The sequence below is a fragment of the Mixophyes fleayi genome, chromosome 2, assembly GCF_038048845.1.
Source record: "Mixophyes fleayi isolate aMixFle1 chromosome 2, aMixFle1.hap1, whole genome shotgun sequence".
Taxonomy (NCBI): domain Eukaryota; kingdom Metazoa; phylum Chordata; class Amphibia; order Anura; family Limnodynastidae; genus Mixophyes; species Mixophyes fleayi.
In genome coordinates this window covers 268454671-268477065 of record NC_134403.1, presented here as the reverse complement: position 1 = coordinate 268477065, position 22395 = coordinate 268454671, and the positions used below count along the sequence as shown (strand labels likewise).

Sequence of the window (22395 nt, the reverse complement as noted above, 5' to 3'; positions counted from 1 at the left end):
TACCACCACAGTGTAGTATACAAACAATGCAGTGTGTACACAAACAGTTCAGTCTTGGCCTACACCTTACATTGGGCACAACATTCACCAAAAATTGGTATTGTCCTTACTAGAATCACAACATTTCACACACTGTGCTGCTCTCTCCTACCTGTTCTTCTCACTTTCTCCACCTGTGGCTGCTGCTTTCTTTAGTTGTGGCTTGTCCGGATCCAGGAATGTTGAAGGACCTATTTTGAAAAAAAAATGGCTACATTTAGAAAATTACAGCCAGCCCCGGCCTTAAATCAATAGCACTCACGATTAATAATTAGGCCTTCCTCCAGCCCCAACATTAAAATAATAGTATTCACATTTAATAAATAAACCTATTTCACTTCCTGCAAACAGCCCCAGCAATACCTATTTCCCGCAACCATCACTGCCATTAAATAATTCATAGTCACATTTAATAAATAGACCTCATTCTCCCTAAACTCACCCCAAGATTCAATAGCCCCCAAACCACCCCATCTTAAATTAATAGTCCCTACTATTAAATTGCCTCACCATCACCCTACAAACAAAATAGCGCCCATTAATTAGCCGCCACCTACCTCACACACACTACATTGCAACAAGCCCCCTGTGCCATCACACACATTACTGTGCCCCTTCATCACAACTACACTGTACCCCCTTATGCTCACACTGCGACCTCCATGCTGCTTTTCCCCCTTCTTTTTTACTTTGTGCCTCTCTCCCACTTTTTTTATTCCTCTCTCCCACTTTTTTCCTCCTCTGTTCCTCTCTCCCACTTTTTTTTCCTCCTCTGTTCCTCTCTCCCACTTTTTTTTCCTCCTCTGTTCCTCTCTCCCACTTTTTTTCCCTCCTCTGTTCCTCTCTCCCCAATTTTTTTTTATTCCTCTGTGGCTCTCTCCTTTTTTTTCCTCCTCTGTTCCTCTCTCCCACTTTTTTTCCCTCCTCTGTTCCTCTCTCCCCAATTTTTTTTTATTCATCTGTGGCTCTCTCCTTTTTTTCCTCCTCTGTTCCTCTCTCCCACTTTTTTTTTATTCCCCTGTGGCTCTCTCCTTTTTTTCCTCCTCTGTTCCTCTCTCCCACTTTTTTTTTTATTACTCTGTGGCTCTCTCCTTTTTTTCCTCCTCTGTTTCTCTGTCCCCTTTCTTTATAGTACTGTCCCTCCCTGTTTTCCTCCCCTAGCCTCTCCGTTTCTTTACTTACCTTTTGTCAACTTCTTTCTTTTCTTTTCTGCTCTTCTGTCTCCTCTTCTGTCTTCTTTCTTCCTGCTGGCTGCGGCGCTCCTCACTGACTGACAGGCGTGACTTGATGACGTCACGCCCGGCAGTCAGTGTGAATGGAGGAGAGGAGGGACACGGCGCCGCGCGATCACGTGAGTATTTTTTTTTTTTATTATTTATTTTTTCTTACAGCTCCCAAGAAACCCAAGACCCCCCCCCCCCCCGCGGGAAAAAAAATAAAAAAAGTTAAAAAAAAAATACCGCAAGAGAGAAAAATAAAATAAGAAAATAAATAAATTTTATTAGCAGCGAGGGCCCGGCCCGGGCCCCCTGGCATGGCCGGGCCCGGGTAAACTGTACCCGCTCCCCCCCCCTCTCGGCGGCCCTGCGTGCAGCCAATCAGAGCATGCTTCACTTAATCAGAGCCAACCCTCCCGAGACTGATCTAAAACTCACCAGCCGAGGAGGAAAAAGTCCAGGCTACAGACATTGGCCTGTTTTTGTCACGCTCCATCCAATCAGAGGCAAGCCGCAGACTGGCTCCGTCTCATTCATTTCATTGTGGCTCATCTAGTCCTGTCTTGTTCTATTAGGGTTTATATTTTTTAAACATTTCGATTACTACAGTAGAAAAGAATAAGTCTAAGGATTTAGATGTTCAATAAGGTTTGGAACAATTAAATCGGCAAGTGTTTATTTCTCATAAAGGATTTTTTTCAACAGGGTCTGTATGTTTGTTTTACTATTAGTTCAGTGTGTGGAACTACAGCTTCCAGCAGGCTGTGCCTCTTAGAGAATGCTGGTGCTTGTAGTTCAACAAGCTCAAGCATGCTCTTGCAGCTACTGGCAGCCATAGGCATGTTGGCAATTGTAAGTTCAAACCCGAGCAGTTAATGGCTGCCACGGCTTGATGGGACTTGAAATTCCACACACTACACTAATGGTTACCTTAACACATTAACCAAACCCACACACAACCTGCCAGGGGGTTGGGAAGAGCCTAATTGCTAAGCAGATAGCTGGTTTCCACTGGGGATCCAACATTATAGCTCTATGTTGATCAGGCTGGGACTGGCTCACATGACAAAGGAATCCGCAAGTCTCTCTGCTGTAGTGGGACCAGTCCAGCCTAACCCGCTGCTGGTTGTGGCTTCTACTGATGGACCCTATGCTGTTCACCTCCCTGCATTAACAGCAACCAGCCCAGGCAATGATGCTGCTTACATTTTCGGGTAGCAGGGAGGATGTGCGTCTTAGTTGTTGTTTAATTATCCATATATATTTGTATGTTTATTTTTTTTAATTAATAAAGATATGTGCTGATGGTCAATCATCAGTACGTGTGTTTAGATCATAGTATGCATTAAGCATATCTGAAGATGTGGCCTAATCTAAATACGCCACATCTACATCTATTTACAGTACTGTTCTAAAAAATTGTACATGACATTTCCACAAAGCCTTGTTTGCACCAGTTGGATAGTAAAAAAAACTCATGTTGTAAATTAATATTACTACATGAATACTTCAGGACCACCCTCCCTGGAGAAATATCGATACATCATGTCAACATAGAGCTCCATAATGTCAGCATAAAGCCTTATATTTCCACTATAACTTTATTATTCCATCATACAGCCTGATCATGCCAATTTATAGACTCATTATGTCACTATAATATCTCCATATAGCCCACATCATGTTTTCATATAGACTCCATGCCTCTCAAGGGCCTCTATCAAACCTCCATATAACCTCGATTATGCTTCCATTTAGCCTTATACCCATAGTACTTACCCCATATTTCCATCATTGCTGCTGCCCACACAAGCAGATGTCAAACTAACAAGAAAGTAACTTTAATGCTTAGCTATTATGAGTAGAGATGGGCGGGCTCGGTTCCCCCGAGATCCGAATCCATCCGAATTTAGCCTATCAGAGTACCGAGCCGAGCAGACTCGGTACTCTCCCGCCCATTCGGAATCGAAACCGAGGCAAAATGTCATCGTGACGTATTCGTATTTCTGAGCTTGGTTCTCACGAGATTTGAAAAGCATAAATACCAGCCTCCACAGCAATCCATCGCCATTTGACAGAGGGAGAGAGCAGGGTTACGTCACAGGCTATATTAGCGCAGGGACAGAGCAATAATTGGACACATTATTGTTTCTATTCTATACAATTCTAATATTAATACCAATTGTTACAGCAGTAAGAGGAGGATAGAGGAGGGGTTTTTTTTCAATTTCTGCCACTCCAAGTGCTTTTGGGGTGTCCCTTAATCCCCATTGTTTTGCAGTAATTTTTCTGGCTGTCAAAAGTCATATTTGTCAGCAGTATCTAAAACAATATTTAGCACTACAAGTGCTTTTGGGGTGTCCCATATTCCCCAGTGTTTTACAGTAATTTTTCTGGCTGTCAAAAGTCATATTTGTCAGCAGTATATAAAACAATATTTTGCACTACAAGTGCTTTGGGGTATCCCATTTTCCCCCATTTCCTTACTGGGAAGAAAAGCAGGCCATTTGGAAACCCATGTAAAAACTTGCTTTGCAGTACCTAAGCTGCCCACCCTCCAGTGTGTACTCTGAACGAATGTTCAGCACAGCTGGGAACTTAGTCAGTGATCGCCGTAGAAATTTACTTCCAGAAAATGTGGAGAAAATGATGTTTATAAAAATGAACTACATCTTCCACGAGGAAGGCCTTCACCATAAAAGACATCCAAGCACTGACTGTTCTCTAATGGCGGATTCAAGCGGCGATGAGTCTGTGATGATGACGTACACACTGATGAGGGAGAGAATGAAGCTCAAGATGATGACAATAACATCTTTTAAAAACTTTCTATTTAAGTGTAGGGTGTAATCTATCCCCAAAGAGGAAAGGGACTTGGGGCATTTCTATATCAAGTACCGTCTTTAAAGGCTGCTGTTTTGGCAATTTCTCATTAAGGATAGGGTGTCATACACAGACTGACCCCAAACTGGCTTTGTCCATTTCAATTAATATTGTACAGTCTATAACGGCTGAATTTTTTACTATTTTCTACTAGTAGAGGGGGGCCTATAGAGACAGAAACCAAACTGCCTTTGTCCATTTCAATTTATATTGCACAGTCTATAACGGCTGAATTTTTGAGTATTTTCTACAATTGGAGGGAGGTCTACAGAGACAGAAACGAAACTGCCTTTGTCCATTTCTTTAGATATTTAACTTTAAGTGTAGGATGTAATATACATCCAAAGACAATCGCTGAATTGCCAATATGCATAGATGGAGAGGAAGACAATCTGGTTTGTGTGTAGAATTAATGAAGGCCTACCAGGAATTGAACTGTTTTTTTGATAATTTATTAGCTTTACAATTACATTACTTATCCAAGAAACAGGTGGAGCACTAAATTTGGTTATTTTATGCCCAAAAACATTGATTTTTAAACAAATAGCAAAACAAAACCAAACAAAACCAAAACCAAAACTAAAACACAAAAAGGGGTTAGAAAAAGAAGGGATTTGGAAGCACTCCTATCCACATTGAAAGGAAATTCAATAATTACCACTAAATAGTTACGGGCAAAAAGCCTTTATTAATAAATGGAAAACATATCCATCTAGATGATGGTATACAACCTCATTGGTAAAAAAGTGAAATATTTAAAAACAGATAGAATATAGTGAAAAGAAGATAGAGCAATGTGTGTTTAAAATTAGGGATAGTGGAGCCAGGTAATATGAAATTGTATGTCTCTAGGTGTCCATATCTGATAGTAGGACAGAATAGAACATATATAATAACCTGGTATAAGCGCCCCAAATGACTGTGGCAAACACCTAAGATTGCCTGGCTAAGGTATGTGTGAAGCGCTCTTGCCAGGGATATCCTAAAGTGTCAGCCCCATGCTAAATGATAATTAATGGGGATTGGCAAAACCACAGGTGAAAGAATATCACAGATCGGTATATGCCATAGGGTTAGTATCAGAAGTCCCTTATTAATAACAACATTGATATAGTACCATCAATGTGAGTGTATTAACTGATATAACGTATGCCATGGATTCCCTAGCCAAATATACATCAAGCGCTTAGTGAATGCAAAACAGAAGACGCACAGTCAGTAGTATCAGAGCGCTAGCGGCACCACCGCTCGCTGGCTCCACTTCCGGGTATGACGTCAATGTTGACGTCAGTTACCCATAACCTCAACGTACGTTTCACTTTAGAACAAGCTTTATCAAGAGGAGCCGATTGTAACAGAAGACAGGTCTTTTATCACGGGGACATCCAATCAGATGTCTAGAAAATAACTGATACTACTGATGTTTTAAAGTTGTTGGATGGTATTTCAATTGATTCTGATACCTGGTTGATAGCATGTGATGTAGAAGGTCTTTATACTAGCATTGGCCATGATACAGGTATACAGGCGGTGAGATATTTTCTACAGGACAATCAAGATTTATCATTCAGCAATTTTTTACTTGAACTGTTAAGATTCATTCTAACTAAAAATGTCTTTGTTTTTGAGGACCGTTTCAGTTAATACACTCACATTGATGGTACTATATCAATGTTGTTATTAATAAGGGACTTCTGATACTAACCCTATGGCATATACCGATCTGTGATATTCTTTCACCTGTGGTTTTGCCAATCCCCATTAATTATCATTTAGCATGGGGCTGACACTTTAGGATATCCCTGGCAAGAGCGCTTCACACATACCTTAGCCAGGCAATCTTAGGTGTTTGCCACAGTCATTTGGGGCGCTTATACCAGGTTATTATATATGTTCTATTCTGTCCTACTATCAGATATGGACATGAGCTTCTAATTATTACTGAGGTTTCTTCTCAGTTTCTTATGTCCAGCACGAGCATTATTTGATATATTTTCTTCTAAACATATCCCAGAACAATTACAACTGGGGACAATCAGTTTGCTAATTTTTGTATCTTTAATCCAACTCATGGCGAGCTTTAACCTTCAAGCAGATCTCAATAGTAGATGTGACAAATGGAATGAAAGTATTGATCTGATATTTCCTGATAAGGGTACCGAATATACAAGTCACAATGTGAATACTTGGAATGAGGATTTAGATAATTTAAAAATTTTACTATTTAAACAAAGTAGGACATGGTGGAATCTAACCACCACACAGAATTATTTAAAACACTCACTAACACCACGAGGCCTTAGACCAAAAGTATATCCTGCTTATCAGTTGGCTACTTTAGATCTTAAGACCGAATGGGAGAACATTTTATTGAAATGCTCTAGAGATCTGATGCAGGTAACTCTTAAACATGACACACTCACCTTAGACACGTATTCAAAAGAGATAGAATTAATCAGCTCAAAACTTAAGGACTTTGAGAATGATACCAATTTTCAAATGACCTATACTAAATATAAAGGAGATCTTGAACAATTTGAAAAAATCTTGATAGATAAAAAAAAGAGCAAATTTGCCCGAGATCGTAAGGATTATGCAGAAGGTACCATTTTTAAATGGAATATAAAAAACTTATAATCGAAGTAAAAAAGATCATACTGACAGTTATGACTCATCAGAATTGGATATATCGGACAATGAAACTAATAACAGTAGATCTGGAAATAGAGCTAGAGATCCCTTCCTCAATAGAAGTCGTTTTTTAGAGAATCTGGCTAGGGAATCCATGGCATACGTTATATCAGTTAATACACTCACATTGATGGTACTATATCAATGTTGTTATTAATAAGGGACTTCTGATACTAACCCTATGGCATATACCGATCTGTGATATTCTTTCACCTGTGGTTTTGCCAATCCCCATTAATTATCATTTAGCATGGGGCTGACACTTTAGGATATCCCTGGCAAGAGCGCTTCACACATACCTTAGCCAGGCAATCTTAGGTGCTTGCCACAGTCATTTGGGGCGCTTATACCAGGTTATTATATATGTTCTATTCTGTCCTACTATCAGATATGGACACCTAGAGACATACAATTTCATATTACCTGGCTCCACTATCCCTAATTTTAAACGCACATTGCTCTATCTTCTTTTCACTATATTCTATCTGTTTTTAAATATTTCACTTTTTTACCAATGAGGTTGTATACCATCATCTAGATGGATATGTTTTCCATTTATTAATAAAGGCTTTTTGCCCATAACTATTTAGTGGTAATTATTGAATTTCCTTTCAATGTGGATAGGAGTGCTTCCAAATCCCTTCTTTTTCTAACCCCTTTTTATGTTCTATTATGGTAGGGAGCACCCCCTCGTTTATGTAGACTGTGATTTCTATATACTTTGAGGTATATCCCAGCTCTGTGCAGGACATTATACAATCCTTTGAGCAAAACTAAAACACGCCATGGCGGTTTGGCAAAACCAAAACCAAAACATGACGGTAATCCAGCTCCAAAACCAAAACACGGGGGTCAGTGAGCATATCTAATTATGAGGCATCTCTGTAATTGGCATTATTTCAGTTCTGTATAACAAAAGAAAGTTGTCTTTCATATATGTTAGGTTTGGGTGACATAGTTTTAGAGATGCTCACTGACCCCCGTGTTTTGGTTTTGACAAAGCCGCCTTTGCGGGTTTTGGTTTTGTTTTGCTTTTTTTGACAACATGCCACTTGTTGTGCGAAAATCACATATTTTAGCTATTATTTTGTACCTACATTATTATTAACCTCAATAACACTAATTTCCAGTCATTTCCAGTCATTTTTAGCACCTCACAGGTCACAATATGATTTTCATATACTTTTGCCCAAAAGACTGTGCCATAGCTCACCCCCAATATAGTTTCCAGGGTTCAGTGCTTCAACAGAAGTAATCGGGCCTTGAATTTATTTATTTTTTTCACTCGCATTGTATTGTGCCATAGCATTATTAATAGGCCTGGCAGTGTTCTTTAAAGTGTAGTGACATTGTACTGTGCCATCGATATGGATTCACATCAGTCGAGAACAAGCAGCTGCCGGCACTAGTCCTGATGATAGGAATGCCTGTACGTCATCTGCTAAAGCCTATGTTAAAGACTGAGGTGCATAGTGTTTGTAAAGTGAGGGAAACTAAAATGTAAAAAAACACAGTTTTCCTTGGTAAATTAAAAAACACCTGTAATCAAGGCAAAGTTAAATAAGGGTAGGGACTGATGTGAGCTAACATAACTTATAACTATATCTTGTAACCATCTACATAACTAACATAACTTACAATGGTTTCTGCATAGTTCTCATCTGCTCTGCACAGCGCAGCACAATTACTGGCGCTATATAATTAGCTGCTGCTGATGAGGATGATGACAGGGACGTGCAGGAGATGCTGTCTGTGGCTGGAAATATTTCTGGACTTTACCGCCATTCTCCAACAGCATGTAGGAGATTGCAGCAGCACGTACCCAAGTACGTCACATTTTTCCAAAGCAGGCTACTCTGTGTATCAGCGGCTTCACTAAGAGGCATACAGCTGACAATCTGTTACAAAAAGTAAGAATGTCATTGCAACATAGCTAATCCTGCTTGGACTCTCCTGAGGATATGTGATTTCTGATAACGACACCAATATTGTTAGAGCATTGCACCGGCGGGGGGTGGGGGGGGGGAATCCATCACATTTCTTGTTTTACTCACACCATCAACTTGGTGTTACAGAACTTTTAAAAATGACAATGACATGCAGGAGATGCTGTTTTTGTCACGAAAAATTTAGGGTAATTTTTTGGGATTCTGCAACAGCATGTAGGAGAATGCAGCAGCTGCAAGAAGACTAGCATTTGAGGGGAATGTACTTTTCAGCGAAGTAGTCACCTGTGAAGAGTGTGCAGACACGGTTAGCTTGAGTCGAGTGATTGCCTTAATTATAGTTTTTGAGAAGTAGCTAGAGAAATTTACAGATGAAATAAAACTAAGTAAATCTGCTAACTATATTGTAATTGTAGATTAAGTACTTAATTCGCTTCGCCAGCATCCAAGAGCTATCAACATCTTGTAACGACGTCTACTCCTTCAGTGGTAATGCAGATAAGTCAGCACAACATTTTGATGTTTGCTCTGCTCTAAATTGCCCAAAAATCGTGACAGCTCTGCCATAAAATGAACTACAAATTCCATGAGGAAGCCCATTATCGGCAATTACATCAAAGTACACAGACTTCTATGATGGTGGATTCCAGAGGGGATGAATTACTATTGTCTGAAGAAAATGTACACAATGATGAGGGTGATTATGATGACAGTGTAGATGGCAGCAGGGGCTGAAATCTAGCTAAGAGCAGGGAGCTACCTGATGCTGGTATGCCTGGTAATATTTTGGGCAGAATGGCATGTTAGCAATTTTATGTTTTTCTACAGTAAACTTTCACCTTTTTTAGAGATTTTTTTTTCTTTAAAAAGGTACAAGCTTTTTATTTACATTTTTGTTTCCCTGACTTAAAAACAGTATGCACTTGAACATAGACTTTAGTACATGTGGTAGAAGGATTAATATCATCATGACCGAGACTGGAGAGTGGCAAGAACAATGCCACCACTCCTGTTTCTGTATGAGCTATGGTACAATAAAATGTAACTGCAGATTTAGATCAAGCCAGGCAGGCCTATAATTTCTATTTCATCAATTACAATTGGCAATGGAGCAATGGAGCTCTTCTTTTTAAGTGTTATCTATATAACGCAGTAGAATTTGCCTGCAAATTCTAGAGACAAGCCTGCTTGTCGCCCTCTTCATCAATGACTCTTAGCAATGGAGCACTCGTCTTTGGGTGTATAATAGACCCTACACTTTGTAGTGCAAATTCAGAAAAAAAGCCTGCAAGGACTTGTATATTAATAAAAATGACCAAAGCACCTTTTCTCTTTGGCTGTATATTAGACCCTACACTTATTAGTGCAAATTCAGTAAAATACAGTGCAATGACTGGTATATTAGGATTACCACCCTCCTATTTCTATTCTATCACTTTGCCTACTCTATACTCTGACCTAACCCTTCTCTGTCCCTCTCTCAAATGGCGCTAGATCGCCGTGGTGGCAAGTATTTATTGATTCCAAAACTCACGAAATCAGAGATTCGAGGATGTCACGATGGCGCGAGAGTACCGAGCCGACTCGGCTCGGTATATTCGGAACCCCAAAGTTTGGGTGGGTTTGGATTTAAGGAAACCGAGCCCGCCCATCTCTACATAGTTTACATTTGATAAACTGTGCTAAAGTTAAGATATTGGTCTTTAAAAAAAGGCTTTGGGTTTTTAAGAAAATCGTCACCATCAACACCATTTATTTATATAGCGCCACCAATTCCGCAGCTCTGTACAGAGGATATTTGTCATTCACATCAGACCCTGCCCCACTGAAGCTTACACTCTAAATTTCCTAACACACACACTATACTATTATTGAAAGTGAGCTAAAAGTGAATGAGTGTATTTGTAAACACTCTGAAGAAACTGAAAGAGTGAACCGTACATTTGGGCTGACGTCCAAGTGACGTCAGTGCCCTTGAGAGGAGAGCTTTCACGGCTGCTAGCTGCTCTATAACTGGGTTAACACTGTCTCATAAGAAACCTCACACTACTTCCCCAAGAGAAACTTAGATTGAAGCAACTTCCTTATAGGCATGTCAGCATGTTTGAAATATAGGGAGCTGTATCCGAGCGATTATCGCTAGACTACCAGTTATCCGATCTATACTGAGCGCTGCATGTTTGAGATAGAGGGGTCTATTTATGACCCTTCGTTTTTTTCACTTAATACTTTTCAATCCTTATCTCCTTGATAAGGATTGAAAAGTAACGTCAATGTATTAAAAAACTTCTCAGGGACAGCAGTGCCGATAACCTGCTGTCCCTGAGAAGTGACTCACCTGATCATCGCAGTCTTTTCTCAATTTTGAAGGCTGCGGTGATCTTCTCTTTTTTTTTTTTCATTTTTGTTAGTGCGCATGCACCAACCGAAACCTTGGTGCATGCGCACTAACATCCTGGATGGCAAACTGTACGATGAGCGACAGGGAGGGATCACATGATCCCTCCACACATGCGCAAAAGATTTCAGATATGTTAGTGTACGCCAGCTTCAGATGGCGTACATTAGCATGTAAAAAAAGAGAAATTTTTCTCTAGTTAGACTTTAATACATAGCGGTTCTGAGCACTTCCCATACACTGTTATGGGGAGTGCTCAGAAAACGATAGGAAATGCAAAAACAGCAGATATCTGAGATATCTGCTGCGATGCTTCCATAATACATAGTAATTTCACGGTAAACCCCCGAAAACAACAGTTTTCGGTGGTTTAACACAGGGGGAATGCTTGATAAATAGACCCCAGAGGGAGCTGTATCTGAGCGATTACCGCTAGACTGTCAGTTACCCGATCTAGACTGAGTGCTGCACACAACAGCTTAAATATTAATTGTTGCTACAGGCATTTGACCATATACATTGGATTATTATCGTTTTTTGTGTTATGCAGTGCCGTTACAGCACATCTCCCAGCGCTGCCCTTCAACCACATGCAACACCTTCTCTCTCTCCCCCCCCTTCATTATGATGTTTGAAGTGTATTAGACATGGTTATACTGATTAGCAGATCCCTAATATACTAGATCAGGGGTGTCCAACCTTTTAGCTTCCCTGGGCCACATTGGAAGACGACGAGTTGGTTTGGGCCGCACATAAGAAACACTAACAATAACGATAGCTGATCATCCAAAAAACCATAGAAAACATAGTTAAAATATATATATGAGAAAAAAAGTGATATATATATATATATATATATATATATATATATATATCACTTTATTTTCAAATCCCCCTATACTTACCTTTCAATCGCCCTGTTCAAAAAATCCTCTCTAGTTATTATACTATAATCACTTTTTGTATTGTTTCGATGCAATATCAATAAAGTGCATTTAAGCCAGGCATTGTATATCAGGGTGCCCTGACCAGGCCTGCGGTACCTGACATATACATCACTGTGACCCCAAATTGTGACCTGTTTTGCTAATTACACCACTATGTTAGTTAAGGGATAACAACTTATAATGGGCCAAAGAGAATAATATATAATGCCCCATTAGTATTACAAGTAGAAGTATGTAGCAGGGAGATAAGGTCCATGATGCTCCAGAACCAGGTGACTTTTATTCACTGGTCAGCGTCCCTTGAAATAATGAAAAAAATCCCCCTTAACTTACCTTTTAATCGGCTTGTTCTCCCGTCCTCTTCTCTTTTCTCCAATTCTGTGCTGCTGATTGTTCTTCTCGCGCGGGTGACTCCTCTGTGCTGCGCTCCGCAATGGTTGTTAGGCGTGATGACATCACGCCCGACATTCACTGCGAGCACTGCACAGAGGAGGAGACAAGGGGAGGGAGCCGGAGTACCAGCTGACGTGACCACGTGACCGCAAGGTAAGTATTTTCTTTTCTTTTTTTTGCAGGATTTTTTTTTCCATTAACAGTGCTGCCCCCTTGCCACAACCAAAACTACTTCTGGGCCACATTCACAGGCGTGCTGGGCCGCGGGTTGGACAACCCTGTACTAGATCATGCAGTGATTGTTGGGGCAGAGAGGTCTATAGGAATATCAGTCCTAAACGCCATTTGAAGGACCATCATAGCAATACCAATGCACGTGGATATTATCTAATATGCCTGATCCACGGAGATGAATCATGTAGCACCGGATTTATGATTTCATCCATTCATTATAGGAAATTCCTCACTAGAGATTCGATATATTTTCACAGGGCTAGGTCATTAACCCTGTGATAGGTATAGCATATGTGTTCCAAACTCCAACAGTATATATGGAGATATATTATACCCTATTTCCTAGTTAGGGATCCCTTTGGAGCACACTATACTCTTTTTTCCAGTTCCTACATATTCCAATTTGTGTAAGTCCTTGAGGTCAGGCACCACAGCCGCATTTATATCCAGAACTGTGTTTATGTATCAAGACGATATTGTGTTGTTGTAAAGGGGATATTTCCCAAAATCTACAGACACTGTAATTTTGCCACTGTATAAATCATTGGTAAGACCTCATCTTGAATATGCAGTACAGTTCTGGGCACCACTCTATAAAAAAGATAATTTGGAACTAGAAAGGGTTCAGAGAAGGGCGACAAAATTGATAAAGGGTATGGAGTCATTAAGTTATGAGGAAAGGTTAGCCAGTTTAGGCATGTTTACTTTAGAAAAGAGGCGTCTAAGGGGAGATATGATTACTATGTACAAATACATTAGGGGTCAATACAGAAAGCTTTCATGGGAACTTTTTACCCCAAGGACCATACACAGGACACGTGGTCATCCCCTAAGGTTAGAGGAGAGGAAATTTCACAACCAGCAAAGGAAGGGGTTCTTTACAGTAAGGGCAGTCAAGATATGGAATTCATTGCCAGGGAAGGTTGTGATGGCAGATTCAATAGATATGTTTAAGAAAGGGTTAGACAAATTTTTAGCGGAAAGGTGTATCCAGAGATACGACCGTTAATTTAAAATAAAGGATAGTAGTGGATATAGGGTAAAATTCGATTGCAATATTGAGTCTGGGGGGATTTTCAAAATTGAAACAGATGGGCGGTTGCCTACTCTGGATTAATTTCAAATATAAGTGCAGGATCGCAGGAGATCCAAAATAGGTTGAACTTGATGGACTGGTGTCTTTTTTCAACCTCATCAACTATGTTACTATGTTACTATGTTACATCTCTATATTGTTCCACAGCAATTACGGATTGAATATAATTGCTGCTCTCCTCTGTGGACACACACACACATTTTAAAACACTTTTGGTTAGTTGTGGATGTATATTTGACACATAACTGCTTTTTATATTTCACTTACTATTGACTAGGAGATTGTAAAAATAATGTGTAATAAAAGTTACGTTTTAATTTTAATATTATCCAATACCATTTCTTAGACTGGAGTGCACACATTTTCTCTTCTTTTGCTTTTTGAGAAGTCTTTTCAAAAAGTTTTCTCTAATTTAATTATTAGAGTGCAGCACCCCCTCAATCCTACTCTATGTATCATTTGCATATTTAATAAGAGGAAGGTCTATTTATATATACTTTTCTCTGGTGCAGAGCCTACCCTCCCCCCCTTTTTTTGTTTCTAAACACTACCAAGAAATACTTAGTATATTATGCAGTAATATAATGTAACAACTACTTGATCTGGGAATTTGGCAAGCAGCTGTTACGTGCCAACCCGCCACGACTCACTTACCAGCCAAGTCCTGGCCGTCATCATGACAACCGGGACGTCGCTTTCGGTGACGTCGCCCCAACCATCTCCTGGACGCCAGGTTAATTGTAGTGCCGTGTCTCAGTGCGAGACAGTGCCAAGCGTGTCGCAAGTTTAGCTAATTAGGGGCTTGTTCCATTAATTAGGTTACTGCTGGTAGTGGATGTCAGGGCTCGCCCCTAAGCTGCCATTGTTCCATTTCTGTATATAAGGCAGGGAGGGCTTAGCCTCCCTGCCGTTTATAGCTTTCTGTTCCAGATAGTTGACCTGCTCCTGCCCGTTCTGTTGAAACTTTGGGTTGAATTACCATGCATGACCCTTGGCTTGTTTATTGGACTTTGATTGCATGCTGATTGCCCTGACCTCTGACTCTATTATTATTACCATTTATTTACATAGCGCCACTAATTCCGCAGCGCTGTAAAGAGAAATCACTCACATCAGTCCCTGCCCCATTGGAGCTTACAGTCTAAAATCCCTGATATACACACAGACAGACAGATAGAACAGAGACAGACAGACTAGGGTCAATTTGTTAGCGCCCAATTCACCTACCAGTATGTTTTTGGAGTGTGGGAGGAAATTGAAGCACCCAGAAGAAACCCACGCAAACACAGGGGGAAAATACAAACTCCTCACAGATAAGGCCATGGTCGGGAATTGAACTCATGACCCCAGTGCAGTGAGGCAGAAGTGCTAACCACTAAGCCACCGTTACTTGGATACGCTATTTGCCGCCAACCCTGATCTCTTGCTTGTACCTGACCACGCTAATTGCTTCAGACCTTAGACCTGACCTGTTTTTCACCATCGCTATCTTCTATTTCCGCCTCCTATTCCATGCTGCAGTGTATTCATAAGCTTACACTGCGCTAAAGTTTAAGACCTGGGAGCATCTGAGTACTTGTGAGCGCAACTAGCTCTACAGGATACGCGGCTGCTATAGGTGAAGACCTTTACTCCTAATTCTGCAAGTTTATGATATAGCCGTTAGCCGTAACAGAAGCCCGCAGGGTGCACACTTACAGTTGAAATAGGCTGTTTGGTGGGGTCTGATCCAACCACAGGTAGCGCTGAGTACGGTACCCCAGTAAAGCTGGCAGCTCGATGGAAGTGGTTTACTTATGCACACATTTGATGATCAGTTCCGGTCTTCTATGAAGAAACAAGAGAAGTTTCAGCCTAGGAATTGGCTAGTAGGAGAATCCACTGTGATCTGTCTTTACTGGCAAAAATGTGGTGTTACTATTTGCAACAATGAAGATGTCCGCATAAGTGTGATATTGTTTTGTTCTCTTTTCAATCTTCACATCAGATCTTTCAGAATATCATATAATAAATATCATATATTTAGGCTAGAAATTAACAATCTGCACGTAAGTTTATTTTAATGTGTTTACATTTTTATAAATAAAGTGTATTTTAGTTTCTTAATTTCACTGTGCTGGTACTTTATCATTTTTTTTCTTTTTTAAAAATCTTTTGGACCATGGATGTTAAATGTGGATTTTGGCAGATACCTCAAGAAAAAATTTTTGTCCAGGCTCTCCACAATCATGGCACCCACTGGACGATATGCTTTTTTTTTTGCGTATGCCTTATGGCCTGACCAACGGCAGTGAAGTTTTCCAACAATGCATGGAGCTGTTTGCAGGATACCCATGTGAAATCATTGTCAATGACATCCTCATCTGGGGTCAGAGAAAAAACAAGCCCGCGCTCGGTATATACCATATTATATATGGTACCAGCTGCTTTGCAATAAGCCCGCACTCAGTATATCCCATATTGTATGTGGTACCAGCTGCATGGCAATATAAATGCCCATATATGTATACAAAACAAAAACTCAGTTGTCATTTCAGCACTTATCCTTTACACTGCATAATTATCTGTGTATGTCTAGCAAAATGAAAAATGAGGTATTAGTTCATATTTTGATCAAAACATTTAAGCCTGCACCCCAGCGTCAAGGGCACCTCATTATATGCAGGTCCTACACTGACCTATATGCTTTAAACACCATTAAAATGCAGTTAAAATCAGATGCACTCACCTACAAGGTATAGGGGTTTACATCTAGCATAGCAAGGGCTGGCTTGTGAGCCACACCCAAATGTGCCGTAAATAGGCTTGATGGACAGCTGCTAAGACAATAAGGCAATATTTTGAAACAAAACCAGAGAAAAAACAAGCCCACGCTCGACATATCCCATATTATATATGGTACCAGCTGCTTGGCAATAAGCCTGCACTCGGTATATCCCATATTGTATATGGTACTGTCACGGTTCAAATACAAATGCAGCTCAGGAGCCAGGAATGAGGTGGAAACACACGAAGTTTATTGCTGAGTACTGAATATACAGGAATATGCAGGAATAAATACCGGGTAGATGGCTGATGAAGGTAAGTGGTAATATGGAGAGATCCAGGCAGCATAAAACCAAAAGCACAGCAGAGGAAAGGAACAACAGGATGGGACAACAATAACCAGCCCTGAATGCTGGGAGAGACAGGTATAAATGGAACACACCCAGGTGCATGAGATAATGAGTGAAGCAGTGTTAACTCCTAAGGAACTAGGAGCACAACAGGCACAATAGCAGCACCTCTGGTGATCAGAGGTACTGCTGCTAACACATAAAATTAACACAAATGATAAAGTCTGATAGTCCAGGAGGCAGGAGCTGCCAGGCAAAGCAGTATACTGCAGGCAGATCGTGACAGGTACCAGCTGAGTGGCAATATAAAGACCCATATATGTATACAAAACAAAAAGACAGTTGTCAGCACTTATCCTTTACACTGCATATATGTGTGTATCTAGCAAAATGAAAACATGAGGTATTAGTTCATATTTTGATCAAAACATTTAAGTCTGCATCTGGGGTCACAACATGCAAGAACACAATGAGCACATCCGTCAGCTGTTGGAAAGGATCCATGCCATAAACTTGAAGCTCAACCCAGACAAATGGAGGTTCCAAGTGTCGGAAGTTCCATATGTGGGTCACCTCCTCACTGACAAGGAGGTCAAACTAGACCCTGAAAAAATGGCGGCCATTCAGCAAGTGCCGCTCTCCGAGGAAAAACTCAGTATTCAGCGATTCCTGGGAATGACAAACTACCTGTCGATATTTCTTCCCAACTACAGTGAGACAACTGCACCACTAAGACAGCTCCTACACCAAGATACAGAATGGTGCTGGCAGGTGCCACAGCAGGCTGCAGTCACAAAATTAAAACAGATGTTAACAAGCCCTCCAGTACTTCAATACTATAATGTGCATTTACCAATAGTGATCACTGCAGATGCCTCACAACACAGAATGGCTGCTGTTTGCCTCCAAAGTAACAGGCACTTAGCCTGCTCCTCCACGGAACTGATTGAGACTGTATCACGATATGCTCAGGTTGAAAAAGAACTTTTGGGATTTTTGAATGTCACAAGTTCCTTGACTTTATATATGGGCGTCCTGTCACTGTTGGGAGAGACCATCAGCCACTCATCACCATACTGAAGAAGCCTCTGCATAATGCTTCTGTTGCATATAAACAATGATGCTCAAGTTACAGAGATACCATCTGGATGTGGGTTGGGTACGGGTGATCGGTGCTGAATATTCCGATACAGAGGACTCCTCAAATTAAAAGCCGAATCTATAAAAAAACGATTTAAAGAGAAGCAGACTTACCTGCATACTGACGTTGGAGATGTCCGATCGGCGCAAGACGCTAACCTCAAGTGACTGCGACTACTGAGGTGTCCGTCAGTAGCATTAAATTAAATAGCTTTACGTTTAATATAACCATTTCCCAAAACTATTCACAACATTAAATAATTCATATTCACATTTAATAGATAGCCCTCCTCCACAAAATTAGCCCCATTTTCAATTAATAGTCCCAAACCACCCCAGCATTAAATTAAAGGTCCCGTTATCTCACCTTAAATTATTAGGCCCCACTATTAAATTAAATAGCACCCATTAAATAATTAGCCTCCACCTTCACTCCACCATTAAATAGCCTACCTCCCACATTAGATTAAGATCCCACTTCCCTCACATTATTAACATACTGTGCCCACACACACACACACACAAACATACAGACTCTGTATTAACATAACACACACATAATATTAACAATTACTTTGTGTCATCCGCGCCGCACTCTGTCTGCAGCACTTCACACATGGGATGGCACCTGTCATGTGGTGCACGTCCCATGTGACACAAGGCCAAATTTTTGGCCTATCACTGAGCGGGAGGGGGGACAGATCAGAAAGATCGCGGCCAACATAGAAGGTGGCTGGTCCCGGGACCAGCTACTAAGCAGTAGAGTCACCGGCCCATAAGACACTTTTTTCTGACCTGCACATGCCCCCTGCCCCCCCGAGCCAGTCCGCCCCTGTTGATGTCCTGGCCTACTTACCTCACACTGAGTGCTCACTAGTTGAGGATGAATATGACGTCATGTCTGTGCAAATACTATCCTCCAACTGAATCGTTGAGATACAATGGGAAACCTTGGCGGACAACCTGTGCTAATAGCTGTCTCTAATCATATTACATGGGTGGCCCCAGCCCTCTAGGGAGATCTTATTAGATTTGCGCCCTACTCTTTGCCACGAGAGATAAGCTTACTTTGTCTGATGGAGACATCCTGAGAGGTCAGTGATTCATAATACAATGCACCCTGCAGAAGTACTATGCAAAGCAGCTCCACCAGGTACACCCGGGCCTTGAAGTCACCAAGCGCAGGGCCAGAGAGTCAGTATATTGGTCCACCATGTTCAGTGACATTGAAAGACAAGTCTCCATATGTGACCCCTGCAATGCTCTCAAAGCACATCAACCAAAGGAACCTCTGCACCTACACAAGATTCTTGACTTGCGCTGGTCTGTCACTGCAGCAGACGTCTTTGAATGGAGAGGAAAACAACATCTAGTTTTGGTGAACTTTTATTCAGGGTGGCTTGAGATCGACTAACTACCCAATCTCATCAGCGCTACTGTTATTGCCAAACTCAAGAGACACTTTGCTACACATGGCATCCCACAACAACTCATCACAGAAAATGCCCTGCAGTTCATGAATAGAGAGTTCAAAGAGTTTGCAAATACCTGGGACTTTCAACACACTACCAGCAGACCCCACTATCCACAATCCACTGGGCTAGCAGAAAGAGCTGTCCGCTCAGTCAAACACCTGCTGGAAAAATGCACACGTGATAACACTGATACCTTTGCAGCATCGCTTAACCTAAGAGATGGACTCTCATTCTCATCCCTGTTGCTCAGCAACAATTGCAACAACAAACACGAGCACAAACAGTACTTACCTCAAAGCGGCTGTCCAACAAAAGAAGTTATGGATATTATAAACCTGTCACCGTCCTCCAAAAAGCTGCTCGTCCCAACAGTTGCGTGGTACAAGATGATGGTGCCAAATATGAGCATATCTGTCGCTACCTGCTCCTGAGGAAGTTCCTCCAGCAACCAAGCCAACTATAGTTGACCCTGAAGTCATTTACACTTCACAGGAGTCGAGATCTGATGGGCCCATGACCATACCTTCAGCCTCAAGACCATTACTGAACCTGCCTGAATGCTCTGGTGGACATTGGGGAAATCATCAACCAGTGACGCTTCCTATTGTCACAAATTCAGATTGGGTGCCCAAGCCTAACCCGAAATTCCAGGACTATGTAGCTTAGTGAAAATTCTGCCATGGCGTTTTCTCCCATTAGCTTGCCCGATATCCTACTCCACTGCCACTTTAGGCCTAACAGATTATCTGTATTTTAAAGGGAAAAATGTAAATGTATGACCTGGCAGGAAGTGAGGTCATTGGCTAGGCATGCTGGGAAGTTCCTGTTTTGCATTCTAGTTACTTATATCAAGCTGAGTAAACACGTTATAATTTTAACTTTTTTGAACAGCCTGTGTGCTAAGGAGTTCCACTCGTCCTTAACACTGAAGGTGTTAAGAAATGCATTGGTATTTATATACATGTATGTGACAATTTATTTATAACTTGCTTAACAAAATATTAAATAATGTACTCTACAGATATTACAAATCTTTAACTCATCTCCCTGCATCCACAGGATCTTATATTTGCTCCAGCTGTTTTTGGACTAGATTTACTAGTGGAGATGTTGCCTATAGCAACCAATCAGATTCTAGCTGTCACTTATTTAGTACATTCTGCAAAATGACAGCTAGAATCTGATTGGTTGCTATAGGCAACATCTGCCCTTTTTCAAACCTGCAGTTTGGTAAATATACCCCTTTGTCTTTATACTTTTATCTCCCATCTTTCTTATTTTTATAAATTCCTATGTAATTGCAATTTATTAATGCAACATCCCATAGTCTATCGAAAATTGTTCTAAAGTTGATTTTTAGATGCACATCAAATAGTATTCACAATATGTGTTGTATGTAATTAATTTATGTGTCTGGCTTTTTTTCAGGTGATTGTGGCTCTCCTCCAAGCATTCCTTACGGGATACTAAAAGAAGAATTTATCAATCAGGATTTCTTTAAAACAGGGACTACTGTGCAATATAATTGCCGACTTGGATTTATTCCTGTTCTGGGAACTAGAAATACTGTCACTTGCATGGACATTTCTCAATGGACAATACCTGACACGTTCTGCACACGTAAGCAGCTCACTCTGAACAGGTTTAAGGACTTATGTTCTGATCTAGTGTATTGTGTGAACTGAAACATGCATAGATTATATTCAGTCATTATCATTTTCAACAACTGGATGGGAAACTAGGAACCTAGCTTATAAGCTGAAAAATATATAAAAATTCATGTTTAACCCTTTACTACTTACAAAGTGAAAGGGGAATAAACTTAATTCCGAATACATCCAATTTTCTCCAATGTGGAAACCTCTCCTTACAGACCTCAAAATAACAATTAGATTCCTCTCTGAACCAGTATTCCACCCCTAAACTCCTAATTATTGGGAAAAAACAGTTGCCTACCTTAAGACTATGGCCAAAAAAAGTTAACTGGGTTCCCTAGCTGCCCCTTACCCCACAGGCTGTGCACCTCTCACCTTCCCCCTCCACCGCTTCTTTCCTTGTGTGGAGCAAGTTGGGAGGGCAGGGGGTATTGGTACTGTGAAGCTCACAGCTTCTGCTTCACTGTTTCAGACTGGGAATGTGAAGCTGTGACATAGGTTGACTCAAATTGATTTAATTGTCAGCTAATGAGCAACAGGGAATGTGTGTTTACGTTAAATCCTGAGGCAGTCAGCACATTGTGCAGGGGCACTGCAAGGAACATAAAAACACTGACTAAGTGACATTGTGTCTAATATTATAAAAATAACATGAATTTATAAAACCAGAAAAATAGACATTTACATAATAGAGACAAGTAATTGTTCTTTATATGTCCCTTTGGTCAACTATGAATCATCTGGGTGTTTCAACATTATTTGATTCAATTAGTACAAGATTTGGACCAATGTCTTCTGTTGTGTATCACTTTTAGCTAAAGAGTTACCAGTAACCAGAACTATAAGATTGAAACAGAAAGTTACAAAACTAGAAATGAAAATATAAAATTTATTTTGCCTTAACTTAGCCAATGTTACTACAATATTTTGCATATTTCCTGTAAATGCCTTTGTGACATATGCAGTAGGTCCCTCTCTGGGTATGCGCTGAGTGATTTTGCATACAATGGGCCTAAGTCATTAAGGAAAGTAAGGCAAAAAAAGGAGTAAATGTTCTCTAGGCAAACCATGTTACAATGCAAGGGGTGCAAATTAGTTTATTATTTGGCACATAAGTTAAATACTGGCTGTTTTGTCACGTAGCACACAAATACTTAATAGCTTT

General features: G+C 40.6%; 1 protein-coding gene across 1 annotated transcript in view; it reads left to right on the top strand.

Moving 5' to 3' along the window:
* The window catches only part of LOC142138989 (membrane cofactor protein-like), a 61509-nt gene that overhangs the window by 3426 nt on the left and 35688 nt on the right, over positions 1-22395 (top strand). Inside the window, exon 3 of the mRNA XM_075196188.1 lies at positions 21004-21195. Coding sequence (XP_075052289.1) covers positions 21004-21195 — 192 coding nt within the window. The remainder of the gene's footprint in view (positions 1-21003; positions 21196-22395) is intronic.